The sequence below is a fragment of the Maylandia zebra genome, linkage group LG23 (genome assembly GCF_041146795.1).
Source record: "Maylandia zebra isolate NMK-2024a linkage group LG23, Mzebra_GT3a, whole genome shotgun sequence".
Taxonomy (NCBI): domain Eukaryota; kingdom Metazoa; phylum Chordata; class Actinopteri; order Cichliformes; family Cichlidae; genus Maylandia; species Maylandia zebra.
This window is the reverse complement of record NC_135188.1, coordinates 16,102,221-16,115,965: the sequence shown is the minus strand read 5'-3', so window position 1 is coordinate 16,115,965 and position 13,745 is coordinate 16,102,221. Positions and strand designations below refer to the sequence as shown.

General features: G+C 39.5%; 1 protein-coding gene across 1 annotated transcript; it reads right to left on the bottom strand.

Annotated features, from left to right (window-relative positions):
- Window positions 1–1,228: 1,228 nt before the first annotated feature.
- uhmk1 (U2AF homology motif (UHM) kinase 1) lies at window positions 1,229–13,372 on the bottom strand. The gene is made up of 9 exons (XM_004552928.6): window positions 12,651–13,372; window positions 11,881–12,010; window positions 10,681–10,867; window positions 9,695–9,892; window positions 9,494–9,588; window positions 9,339–9,415; window positions 9,134–9,232; window positions 8,913–9,001; window positions 1,229–8,420 (listed from the first exon to the last, which is right to left on the bottom strand). Exons 1-9 carry the CDS (start codon window positions 12,949–12,951, stop codon window positions 8,274–8,276), a joined length of 1,323 nt encoding a protein of 440 aa, XP_004552985.1. The 5' UTR covers window positions 12,952–13,372; the 3' UTR covers window positions 1,229–8,273.
- Between the last annotated feature and the right edge of the window lie 373 nt (window positions 13,373–13,745).

The window sequence follows — 13,745 nt, the reverse complement described above, 5'->3', positions numbered from 1 at the left end:
AGTTTTATAATGTAAAATGACAACATGGAAAATTATAGAGAAATCCACTAGAAGTGGTGGGAAAAATTCCCTCATAGAAGCAGGTGCATGGAAAGCAGCCATCTGCCACAACCGGGAAAGGAAGGAGAAGAGAAGATAAAAGTGATAGACACAAAAAAGCACTACTGGAGCAATGACACAAAGTTAATGACATACAATAGTGGCATATAAAATGGATGGGGAGTGAAACTGGGGTCATGAGTGAAAAGAAGAAAGATATTTAGTGACGCTGAGTCTGTTTTCACAAGACTCCTGGGAGAATCAGGTCAGGATGTTTAGTCATTTATTTTTAATGCTGGACACAACTAATACACATCAGGGGATTATCAGTGTTTTTTCCCTGGTTCTGAACCCTAACCATCGATGTGTACGCATGTATGCATGTCCATCTAAAATTTAATTTACCTGTGTTTACACTACTGTAAATGCTTTGGTTCAGGTGGTAAGTGCAGAACGCAGGACACATGTCCAACACTGATGGCTGAGGTGCATCAGTGAAATTAGAATGAGGGAATTACGTAAACCAAAATAAATTACACAAAGGATTGGCTGATGATATGCGTTTTTACCTGAACATTATTCTGGATCCTCCCATTGAGTTGGAGAAATATTTTTGGGGAAAGTAACCTAGGAAAAGGTTTGGGAATCAAAGCATTAGTTTTTAGATTTTCAAAGGTGAATAACCTGGATTTTAAGTTTAACGACACAATTACCTTTAGTCTTAAGAGCTTGAGAAAAAGGCGACTGGACTTCAAGTTGTTGGTTTTTTTGAAGATTTTCACCTCTTATCCACGAGGCATCTTCAGTTCTTAATACAATTACCTCATTACTAATGTACAAGACTTTAGAGGATCTCTAACCAAACCTCATCAATCTGGTAAATGGAATTCCCGAGTTTGAACCATGCTGAGATGGTTTCTCACCATACCTGCTGACTGCAGTTCCAACAGTGACCACTAAGAGGCATTCCACTCCATATTACTGGACAGAATGAACCGCAGAAAAAACACAAATTGACTTTTTATCCCAGTGATGTAATTTATTAAATATCATTTTATACTGGACATAACAACCATATTTCATTTTGGACTGTTAAATGAACATTTGTTCTACATATAGGGGTCTTTTTAAGACTTCTGAGAGAAAAAGAGAGAAAATCCCGAGTCCCGAAACACCAGACAGACTGCAGTTTCAAGTCAAGCATTGTTTTTATTGTGATACACTCAAACACAGTGAGTGCCATGGGTTACTGTGATCTGGAAGGCTCTATAGAATGGATTAACACACACAGGTTCACACGTGTTGCATGCATCTTGCATACAGTGACCTTCTTACATTGTGCTTTCTCTAAGCAGACGATCTGTAACAATCAAAAACAATCATCTGTTTTCAGTGACCGGTGGGATATTCAGTAAGAAGGACTCATCACTGAGGACAGAAATCCTCACATCGCTGTGATTTATGAGCAATCAGTCAGGTTTGAGCTTCAAATGGACCCACTGCTCTCTGGAAGATCATCTAACTTTAACATTCAGTAAACTGCTTCTCAAACATAAAATCAACAAGAAGGCCTCAACCAAAAACAAAAGGCAACACTTGTCTTGTGGATTGTCTTTCGACTCTTTAAATGATTACACTAAAAGACCTTTTTTTTTTAAATTTGTTCGGACTCGAAATGACAACAATTACTGTGCAAGTTCTCTCGCTTCTCACATCATTTGGTTTCACTCAGCTGGTACTCCGGTCTGGATTTGGTATTTCTGAGCCCTCAGAGATTGTGCTGCCTGCTTGGCATTTATACCCAAACCTGATTTTACAACAGTAGTTGGTCAGATATTAAAGAAAAAGAAAAGAAAACTCAGGTCAGTACTCTGGGACCTGTTTGTGCAGAAAACACACTTTTAAAGCTGCACTAATCAGTGTCTTTGTTGTCAAATGATAAAGGGTAACGTGAAAGATGTCATAAGGAGTGACTGTCTCCTCAGCTCCACAGAGCTTTTTTTCCCTTAACCCATGTAGAATTATTGTTTGGATTGAAAATGAAACAATTACTGCAGCTTTAAAAGATTTAAAAAGAAAAATGACAATTATTCACACGAAGAACACTTTTCTAAACACTTTGTCAATACGCAGCATGCTAAATTCAAATTCAGCAAAAAAACAAAAAAACCCTGAACCAACAGGACATTTCTACTGTTGTAGTGTTCTTGCTCACGTTTAGCTCGCTCATTTCACTGTCAGTTGATGTTTTGTGTAAATGAAGCAGCTGATGTTCTTTATATTTGATCTAATCTTCAGCTTTTATCTGCTGTGCTGTAAAGAATTTCAAGATATTCCTTTGATAATGTGCTTTCAATAACAGGACATCATACAACAGTTGTGTTAAAGATTAAACAGCTGGCGGCACTTTTTCATATTCACTCACTCTTCAGCTCTAAACTGACTCCCTGTTTGTCATTTCAAAGGATTTTTCGATTGCCTTTGCAAGCAAGCTGGTATATAGAGCCATATCACCACACACATGCTGATGGAGCAGAATAGTCCCAGCACACATTACACATCACGCCATGCACACAGCTAGAAGGCGTTTAACTTTTTCACTGCTATTTCATCCTCCACACAGGTGTGCATACATATAAGACACTATCTAGATGCACAATAAATGTGCAGTGAAGATAAAGTACACTCTGAAAAAATATATCTTTGATGGCAGAAATATAGAAAATGGACTGACTTAAAGCTGCACCTTGATTCACTAGCAGCTACAAGGAAAACAAACCCAGAATTTAAGTGAAGCAGATGGAATATGCAGAGAACAAATCTCATTTTTACAACTTAAAAAAGTTGGAAAAGTAAACACTTATGAGCCACGTTTGAATCACAGCATTGGATTTGGGAAGAAGGATGGAAGACTACAAGAGCAGGCAGGATGAAATTGGAAAAAAGGGGGAAAAGAAGGATCAAAATCCTCTGCACACACACTCAAATGCAGGTCAAAAGTGGGACAGCTAACTGGAAGAAAGACAAAGAAAATCATCGCCCACCTCTGAACCCTAATATTTTTAATTTCTCTGCTGAACAACATCATAAAATACTCGAAGGAGCTCTAATGCCACAAACACACACACAGAGAACCAGATACTTCAAACACTAATGCAGTCGCACATAAAGTAGTGTGCATTAGTGCTGCAACAAGCAGTCGTATAAATGAAGAAAAGAAATTTATAATCAACAACCTTAACTGAGTGCCTAAGAAGTCTATCAAGACAAAATAATGGATTTAAGTCTTAAGTGAGAAGCTGCCTCAGAGACAAGATAGAGATACAAGCCTCAGAGGGCGTAAACAGGAGGCGTAACACTACCGTGGATATTCTGATTTGCTCACACTTTGCTCTATTCTGAGTGATAAAAGTACATAAATACAGTTCCTATCTGCAGGGTTTCAAAAATGCAGCCAGACAACCATCTGTGGATTACTTTCAGGCCAACGTACGTTTTCAGTTGCTCGAGTTGCTGCGAGTGCCAGCAGCATGAGGCGGCGCGGAGCGTCTTTTCTGCCTTGAGCAAAGAAATTTTTTTTTTAACTAATATATTAAAAAACAAAAGTCTAAATAAACTTTACCCAATCTCAAAATGTAAAGCTGGACTGTGGCAGACAATCAAGGTCTTTCTAAACACAAAGCTTATTAAGCTTATGATTGCTCATAGAGTACTGGAGTTTTAAATTTGATGCACTGGTAGCAACGTGTTTTATGCCTATCCAGCAATAACTGGGTTGCCGAAACTGAAGAGTTAAGCAACCACAGTAATGCAGAGAGAGTAGAGGAAAGTGGAAAAAACCTAGGAAACTTCCAAGAAGAGTTTGATGATGTGTCTAAAAACAATCATGGTCAGCATGCGTTAACAGTGTTGATGAAATGACTTCCACTGTCAGACACGGGAGACAAAGCTCCACACTGCAAGTTTACCTAAAGAAAATCATAAACAAACTCAAAAAACATTGTTTCTGCATCATAGAGCTCACATCACCATCAGCAAACACCTTAAAAAAAACTGCAACCTGAATAAATATTCCACTCAAACATTTAAAACTGCCAAAGGATTCCCCCCACGTCTCTCTCTCACAGCTCTGTGGAAGCATTTTCTTTTTATATTCATGCTTCCAGTGAAATAAAGAGCAGCACTGGACTCAGACATTCAGGTAACAAACGCTTCATAAAATCAACGAGTATTTCTATTCGTTTATAAAAGCCAGCTGGTCACATTATCATTTTGAAGGTGCAGCCACAGACAGACCTGCTTTGCCCTTTTCACTATAAACTACTAACAGTAAAAACCAGAACTCAACTGATTATATACGACAAAAACATATGAAACTAACCATGTTGCAGCGCTTTAACGACAACAGTGTGGATTCATGTTCTGTTCTTTTTCAGTCGAACATCTTTAACTTCGTCTCTGTGCTTCTCTGGTTTATTGTGTGTTGTGGCTGGCAGTCCAAAAGAAACTGTGGATGGCCCCAGTCGTATTCATGAGTAGTGAAACCACCCTTACAGCCCATTTTAGGTGGAGAATAGCTTACTATTTTCCACATAAACAAGGAATTCATTCACAATATTCAATCTCTGCTTGTAACACGTTGTAAGCCAATTAATTAATCTGACTGGGTGAGTAGATGTGGGGTGTTTTTTTTATTTATCCCTGTTTTACAGTTACATAATGTGCTTACATGCCACAGATCTACAACCTGCTTTATCATAAAGTGGTTGGAAGGACTCAAGTTTTAAAAATCAAGATTTCAGGGCAGCGATGCTCTCAGCTCTCAACTCAACAGAGATGCTCTCAACTTTGGAATTCACATTTCAGGCAAAAACATAAAGTTTGTAGAAAAATACATCTTTAGACCTTTCCAAGGATAACGCTGCTGTTTCTCTTTCAGTTTATATTTTAAGTATAATCCAAATGAAATTGGATTATATTTAAAAAAAAAAAAGAGTATAAATGCATAAACTTATTCTCCTCATCGACGTCACCATCTGGTTTCTATCGTGTTTTTATGTTTCAGCAGCATACCCAGTTGCTGCTTTTCACACACCAGACTTTAAAGAAGACTTATTATGCCAGCTCAATATCATTATGACTGGACTCCAAAACAGTGACTGCATGTTTCACTCTTCAGAATAACTCCTTTTACCACATACTGAGCCTTACTCTTCAGTCCACCCTGTCTGAAACAAATCGTTTCCTCTCCCTTGGAGCCAAATTTCTTCTGACTAGCAAACCCTCACAAAACACAAGATATATTATGGAAATCTGCCCTCGGCGGCAGAAAACAAGGAAAAGCATAATGGGTCAACTGTAAGGGTAACTTTGAGCAAAAAAACTGAACAAAAAACCTTTGTTCTGTTTAATATAATCAAAGGTGTTTTGTTGCTAGTTCAACAGTAACCACCCATGTTTCTAAGAGCTCCGGTTCTAGAAGTGAATATCCCATTCATTTTCTCCATTGATGTGGACTGGTTTGAATTTAGCGCTTTTCTACTCTAAGCACTCAAAGCACTTTACATGTTGTTGTTCAGAAAGTTAAAGAGTTTTAAGCCTCGAACCAAGCCAACCAGCTACGAGAGGAATCATAAAAAACAAACAAACAAACAAACAAAAAAAACACAAAAAGATTTTTGGTTAAAAACAATAAAGGGAAAAAAGCAAAAGGTACAATAATATGCGCATAAGTTACTTTTAACGGAGAAGGAACTAGACATCCCACAATGCACTGCACACCCCAGATTCCAGAGGAAACAACTTTCAGCCTTCTTGAATTTAATCGTGTTCCCCATCATAGTGTTGTAAAATAATAGCTGTCAATATATTTTGTAGTTGATGTTTGCGTATGTAGTAAAGTAGAAGTTCTCAATAGAGTAAAGGACTTTGTTCCTGCCTGGAATCACTGTTTGTGGCTTTTCCATTTCAAGAAGGATTCAAGTCAGAATTTGAGGATTTAGGTCGTGATTGTGGGTGAAGTAGTTCTTTTCCATTTTACTCTACTATGAATAAAATGCTTTTTTTGTTAAAACAAGGTTGCTATCTGCTTTCTACAGGAGCACACAGCACTGCTTCATAATGTTGTCGCCTGTAGCCAGTCTGCTTTGGATGGTTACAAAATTACAGCTCACGATCAAAATCAACATGAAGAATATAACGGGAATTTCACTTCTAGAATCTTGCAGTATTAGCATTAGTGTTTACCGCAGCTAACACCTGCACTGTCAAATGTAGCTTCGAGCTTTTGATTAATAGCTACTTGGGCTATAAGAAGAAAAATTAGCAGTGAGCAACTAATGAAGGAGAAAAATGATTTGTTCCAGGTTATTGTTGGTAACAGTCCACTTTAATTTGTGTGGACACTAAAACTGCTGGAAGGTTATTTCATAAGGCATCAGCAAAGGCTTTAGCTATAAGCACATGCCGCTGTAGCACAATCAGCTGTCATAGCAGCATTTTGGTTAGTTAGCTAGCCTGTGAATGTCATAGGGCACTTGTGTAGAAATTGTCTGATGTTTCAAAATACTTTCAGAGCGGTCTTGGTGTTTACTATAAACCCAGTAATGGAAAAGAATAAAACCAAGAAAACAAAAAACACATTCCACTGCAAAAACACCAAAACCTGCTGCTAAAAGATGCAAAATATTAACTTTGTTGGCTCCAGGAAATCTTTATCTCAAGGCTACATGTTTTGTTTTGATTTCTTTTTTTCCCCTCATCATGCAAAAAGCAGCATTTCAAGAAACTGGCTTTAGTATGAAAAGTACTAACTACCACAGGACGATGATGCTACAACACTGGGCTGGCAGTGTACAATCAATCACCTGGATCATGCACCAACACACTGGAAGCTTGTCATATATTAAACCTTATCTAGTTAGTACAGTAGCCTTCACCTTGCAACAGTACTGCACAGCCTTTAAAAGCCACAATGTGCAAGATTTAAAAACAGTGATGACAGCAACACGGACTGTACCAACTCAAGATTGTCTTAAAAAAAAGTCCTAATTAAAGAGGCTACAAATATCCTCCAGGTAGTGGCTTTACACCACTTGATCAGGGTAATCTCCAATGTCCCACTGCACACATCTGCATCCAATATCTGGTTAATGCTTTGGCTCCGGACTACAAAATTACGAGGTAAACGGAACACATCACTGGCTCAAGTTAGAGGAAGTTAGAAAACATTTTCGCCTCTGCTGGAACCTTTTTTTGTTCACAGGCTTATTTACCTACTAGTTCTTCAGTTTTATCTCTTAATTTTCTTGCTTGTGTGCTGCAGTGAAAAAACAACAACAACAACTATGCTTACTGCATGTTTTTCTGAAAGGTTTCACACACAATGAAAATAATCAAAATAGATAATAGAGCACATTGGCTTTAAATGAAAGGCTACGACGCATAAGGCTACAGGAGAGGGTGCAGAGACCCCTCGGCTTGCTCAGATAATGGCAGTGAGTTAGTGAGTGAAAACTACCAGCTAGTGGAAGCATTAGTCAAACAATATCTCCCTGAAAACAGGCAGAAGACACCTGGATATTCCCCTGGTACCATGTCATTTCCTCTAAAATGTTTAACCTAAAAAGATATATAAATAGGCAATATTAACAGATTGCTTTCACCACAGTAAATTTTCACTTTGAAGGGGTGTGATTCTCAGGGTGTTTTTGTCATTAGTTTTGAGTTTGATGCATAAAACGCCCTTTAAATTACTACTTAACATCTGCTACATGTTTTTAACAGCATTCTGTATAAAGCTGATGAAGTAAAGTCAATATCTATATATTTATCAAGTGAGATGTCCTTTAGAAGTTTTTAAATGCAGCTATAATTTTTCATCTTGGAACTCTGATGGGAGGTTTTATGAGTGAATGAAAGTGATACGGAAGCTCGAACAGGCACTACGGTCCCCAGAACGCAGGCCTCTGGCTAACAGATATTAAATGAGACAGATCTAGTATATATTAAAGCACTGGATGGATAAAAAGAGCACACAGACTGAAGGTGGAGGCTACACAGCTCAGTTTGCACTCTGCATGAAACACAGATTTGCTGTAGAAAACTGCATGGAGAACTACACTCACTCATATCTGAAAGAGCTTAAACTGCAGGGCAGCTACTCATTGGTGACCTTTGCAGTTGTGTTTTTAACATGCAAACTATGCTGAGGTGTAAATTGAGGATTTAAAAGTTCACTGGACAGTCTGATAGAGGTAACCTCTTTTATAGGCGCTCAGAGGGTAGAAGGTAGCCACGACAAACTTCCCATCGAAGGTGCGGCCTGTCAGCAGCCTCTGAGCCTCTTTGCAGTCGCTGGAGTTGGCATACTCCACAAACACCTGTGGACAGAAGGGAAATGAAGATTTAGTGGGTGCATTTGTTTGTATTTCACGGCTATGCTGAATACATGCTTTCAACTCATTTAGATAATGAGCTGCAAACAATTTTCCTTTATAAAACATCTGATTTAATGGGACTTCATGTTTAAATAAAGGTAAATAAATTTAAAATAAATGTGTTTTCTGCTGTAATGACTGCATTATTAATCAATCTTCTGAACTGCATTTATAGATATACATTTATATACAGTGAGACGAAAAGTCTGCAAATAAACAAAAGATCGGTCATGTTTTAATATAAACCTGCAGCAGCAAAGGAAGTGTGAACTGTAATGTTTTCTTTCAAGGCTTCTCTTAATAAAATACAGCAACTGTAAAATGATGGAAGATTAAAACCCTCTCAGATTTCAATTCATTTGAAAGGTATGAAAAAGCTGTATTTGTTTAGAAGGAAAGTTTAAAAAGCAGCTTTAGAAGGACAAAAAGACTCACCTGTCCTTTCCCTGGATTTTCCTTGGGGATGAGCAGAGAAACCACGGATCCGTACTTCTGGCACTCCTCTTTCATGTCCTCCAGGATATCTGGGAATGACAATCCGACATTTTTACTTAACTGAGGCAAGCGATGGAATAATAAAGCTTCGAGAAATCAGTGAAGGATAGAAGCAACACAAAAATATGGAAAAAAACAAAGTAAAAATCATGCTGTTGTACCTTCATATTCATCCTCATTGTGCAGGTGGCTGTCATCGATTAGGTTGAGCAGACGCAGAACAGGAGAAGGCAGCAGAACCAGGTCGTCAATGTGAGGTGCTGTTACACACACACGCACACGCACACACACACGCACACACACCTAAGTATAACACACCAGAGAGTTGTGTTTATCTTAGTGAATGTCTCAAATATTGACACTTACCAAAGGGAATACTGAAGAATGGGCTCAGCAGGGCAGTTTCAGCTGAGCATCTTTGTTTTGGATCAGTGACAAGCATGCTGCAGACACAAAGTAACATGAGTCAACAACCAGAGCCATCATGATAAGACTTCACTGTTTAGTGCATGATTCTTTACCTTTTAATAAGGTCTCTGAGGTGATAGACGGGGATGGCAGGGCATGCCAGGCTGTTGTTGGCAAAGACATGGTCTACAATGGCAGCGCTGTTATCCTGCAGGGCAGAAAACCATACTGTGTAAGCTCATGTCTTTCTATTGCACCAAAGGTCTGTGTTATTAGATTTTTCTTTGCTTAAAACTTGGAGAGCTTTGCCATACCTTCCACTCTTGCGAGCGGACGGTGTCTTTGAGTTTGATTCCTGAGAACATCTCCAGCAGGATGATGCCCAGGCTCCACAGGTCGACGGCGGCCGTGCAGCCCGAGTCTCCCTCCATTTCCACCCCTGCCTGAGCCAGGCTGTTCTGAAGCTCAGCCTCCGGTGCGCGGTACCCGTCTGTCTGGATGTACTTGACATCCTGCAAGATAAGGATGTCGTAATTTCACAAACAGAGCTATCCCTGATCCTCTTTTATTAACATTCACATCTAAATACACACTATTTTATCTTTAGCTAACATAAAAACAAAATGAGCACAAAACATTTGTTCTAGTCATCTCTATTAAGTGCATTTATTTCTTTTCAAATAATGTGCTCTAAATGCATTTGATACAGACTGATTCATAAAAGCTTAAACTCAATCGCTAGTTGGTTCAGCTCCAACCAAGAAGACAAACAGAGAGCCTGTGTTAAGAAGTTCTGTCAATAAGAGGAAAAACTCTCAATGCCTTCATAAGGTGAAGCTTGGAATAACAACAGCTGCTTTATCTCCAAATTGCTCAGGCTCTCTCATGGTCTGCTTTCAGCAGCCCGCTACTGGCTGTCAGCTTTCTTTCGTCTGCCCTAAGTCTGCCACGCAAAGTCTCCCGAGGTATCCATGTCTTCTAACACCTAGACCTCTCTTTAGTCTCATCTGCACCTGCAGACATCCTGCAACAACGGCAGGAAACCACAGACTAGTGGCCATCACAAACTGGTCAAAACCCACCTAATCAGTGCCAAACTCACTATTGAATGAACCTGTATCTTCCACCACATCCACCTTTTTCTGGATTTTTAAAAAAATCTGTTGAACAATATTTAAAGTTAAAGAAAATCTCCTGTAAAAAAAACACATCTTTAACTTCAGTCATTGCATCATGTTTGTTTAATGTTGGGGAATAAATTGTTGAGCTTAAAATATTGAGAATAATAACAAAACCCCACCTGGTTTCCCTGTTTGAAGCTGAGGCCAAAGTCAATGAGCTTGAAGGACTCGTCATCAGCGCTCCAGAGGATGTTGCGTGGTTTGAGGTCTGCGTGGACGTAGCCTTCTTTGTGAAGGAAGGCGAGAGCCTCGAGGATGTCTCTGGCACAGTGCTGGACAAGCCACATGGAGTGGCCCTGCTGGGCTCTAAACAAATGTTGAACTAGGATGTTACACAGGTAACTCACATCCTCTTAGCAATAACAAAACCTAACATTATTTATTATATAACATGATCACTGGTCCAGATGCTGTTTATATTGTTAAAAATATTGTATTACAGCTGGAAAAAAAAAGGAAAACTGAACAATCTTCACTCCCAACAACTGATAAATAGTGCTGTCAAACTATCCCACAATACGTCACTTTTTGTTGTAGTACAGCCACAATACATGCAGCATATTTGTTTGACCAGCAGATGGCATTATGTGCTGCTTGAATGAGGTTTTGACACAGTACACGAGTATGGCAAAACATGAAGCCTTCTCTCCATGCTTTAGGAAAAGAAAACTATGTTACTATCCAATGTATTTAGAAGGTAATAAAAGATTTAACGCATAACGTTGCAAAAGTCTGTAATGTAAATATAGAAACTACTGCCATGAGAAATGCCACTAACTTTTGACAGCTTAAGTTGAAAAGTAGACATGTACAAAATCATAAAATTTTGTCATTTGCAGAGACTATTGACAGTGTCAGGATGGGGGGAAAATGCAAATGAAACATGGTAAGAATTTGAATCTGCCATAGACAGAGTAATGGGATTGGCTTGGTTGTGCCTCGGTCCTATGTAGAGCTTTGCAGACAACTGTCTACATGTGATAGCTATCACCAGGGGTTACTGTCATATGTGGAACAACTATTCCTGTTTGTGCCCCCCACAGAAGACTGAGAAGAAGTCATACCATACAAAGAACTTCTTTGTAATGAAATAAAATTCGAACATGCAGCTACTGCCTGAGGTTCTCAGGCTGCTATTTTAACCTTTGATTATTTTCCCCACTTCTTTCACTTTGTTAACTTCACTGGTGCTCTCATCTGTTCCAGTTCAGCTTTCAACCAATCAGCATTCTATCTATTCACAGTTTCATCCATACTGCCTACGAGCTACGGCTTCTTTTAATCACTACTCCACACAATAGTGATATCACCTCACTTACCTTACACCTTGGGTACTACTGTTGCGCCTCACCAGCAGCTCAGACACACTGACATCCAGGAGCTCCAGCAAAAGACAGCGTGTGGTCACACCCATAGAGCTGTGGTTGGTAAACACTCCATACAGTGTGACTGAGAAACAAAAGGGGGAAAAGAATGCATCGTTACACACATGGTGAGAATTATATTACTTAGAACTTCATTGAGGTTTTCAACAAAAACAGTCAATAACAGTGCAATGCCAGCAGAAAGACATACCAGTATACGACCATCTTGCTGATCTGTACAGACATGATCCCCATGACATAAATGGATTATTACAATCCACTGAAGTTAAGCTCTCACAACAACTTTTAAGAACTACTTAAGGCCAGATGAAGGTGTTGAAGACTAGCATGTTACTAGATATGAGTTCATGAGTTATTATAAAGGAAATAAACAAACTAGGGTGGGGACAAATAAGATGACTGGGTTTTCTAAGCAAATACTGCAAAAATAGGCAGTGATTTTCTAAGACATTTGACATTTATTGGTTAAAAAATGCTTCCTATTAAGCTTTTCCGCTGTTGTAGATCCACTCTGATCTCTTATACACATGTACTGTTGAAATGGCAGTTTTTCAGATATGTGAGGTTGTTCTACGTCTGCTTTGTAAACGAATGATTAGGTAGGTTGTGCTTCTATACAGGAAAAGAAAAGTAGTTTGTTATGCAACTGTTTTAATGGTCCACATGAGAGCAAACGTTTTACACAAGTGAAATAAGGCTTTTACCGATGTTTTTATGTCCCTGGATGTCTTCCAGCACGGACCTCTCCTTGTGATACCCGTAATCTCCTCCCTGAGTGTCGGCTTGAAACTCCTTCACAGCTGCAGTGGCTCTGCCCGAACTGACCCGGTACACCGAGGCCGAGACTCCCTGGCCGAGACGCGACTGGACGGTCCAAAGCTCGCCGAAGATCTCAAACAGCACCGGCTTCATGCTCTGGTCTACGCCACCCTGTGGGGGCAGGATGCTGTCCGGGTGCGGGGCCTGTACCTTTGCGCTGGGCTCAGAGGAGCCGCAGTGAGCCATTAAGGGAGGGGGGAAAGTAGGAGAGGAGCCAGCTAGATGACTGGTGGCAGCAGCTGCAGGATCATTGCAAAGACGACTGTACCGGGACGCGTCAACAGCAGCGAGAACACTCTCTGACTAAGCCTACGTCAGTGTTCAAACTAACCCGAAAGCAATATCCGAGCATATCAGACGACAGTTTTCTACCCGAGACGGCCAAAGTAAGTTCAAGCCAGTCAGCTGACAAAAAGTGAGCTAACTTATCTCCAAACTAGCCATTGAGTTTGAGCACAGAGATAAACCGCCGCCACAGCGCATGGGCTGAAGCTTCCCCCATAATGCACCGAACAATACTAAAGCGTAAGAAGTTATAACAATAACTTCAGAAATGTTATCCGCTACTGCAGCAAAGTTCGACTTGAGTTGTAAACTCAGGTTGTTGATATTGATCTTACTTCCGTTTCTACCACCCTCCTTCCTTGTTGGTGGTGCATGTTTTTCCAGCACTCTGCCCCCTACCGGTAGGGAGTGTACGTACACTATTTTAGATTAAACAAATATATGATGGTTAACTAAAATTAAACTATAAGCTAAAACGTAGTTTGAAAAACAAAAACAAAAAACTAATATTTAACCGTTTTTTTGAGTCATCACAGGGTACATTTGCAGTCGTAGCGCCTAAGCTGTGGAATAATTTACCCCTACACATCAGACAGGCTCCTACTGTCAATCTTTTTAAATCTTATCTTAAAACGCATTTTTATTTACTGGCTTTTAATACAGCATGAGAGTTATTTGTTATTTGTTAATTCATA

What these genes read in the sequence shown, in the direction of transcription:
- uhmk1 (XM_004552928.6), bottom strand. Translation starts at nt 12,951, where the DNA reads ATGGCTCACTGCGGCTCCTCTGAGCCCAGCGCAAAGGTACAGGCCCCG. An exon ending in CCAGGGACATAAAAACATCG is followed by an intron (nt 12,011 to 12,650) that starts GTAAAAGCCTTA and finishes TTTGTTTCTCAG; the next exon opens with TCACACTGTATGGAGTGTTT. An exon ending in AAAATCCAGGGAAAGGACAG is followed by an intron (nt 8,421 to 8,912) that starts GTGAGTCTTTTT and finishes TTCTGTCCACAG; the next exon opens with GTGTTTGTGGAGTATGCCAA.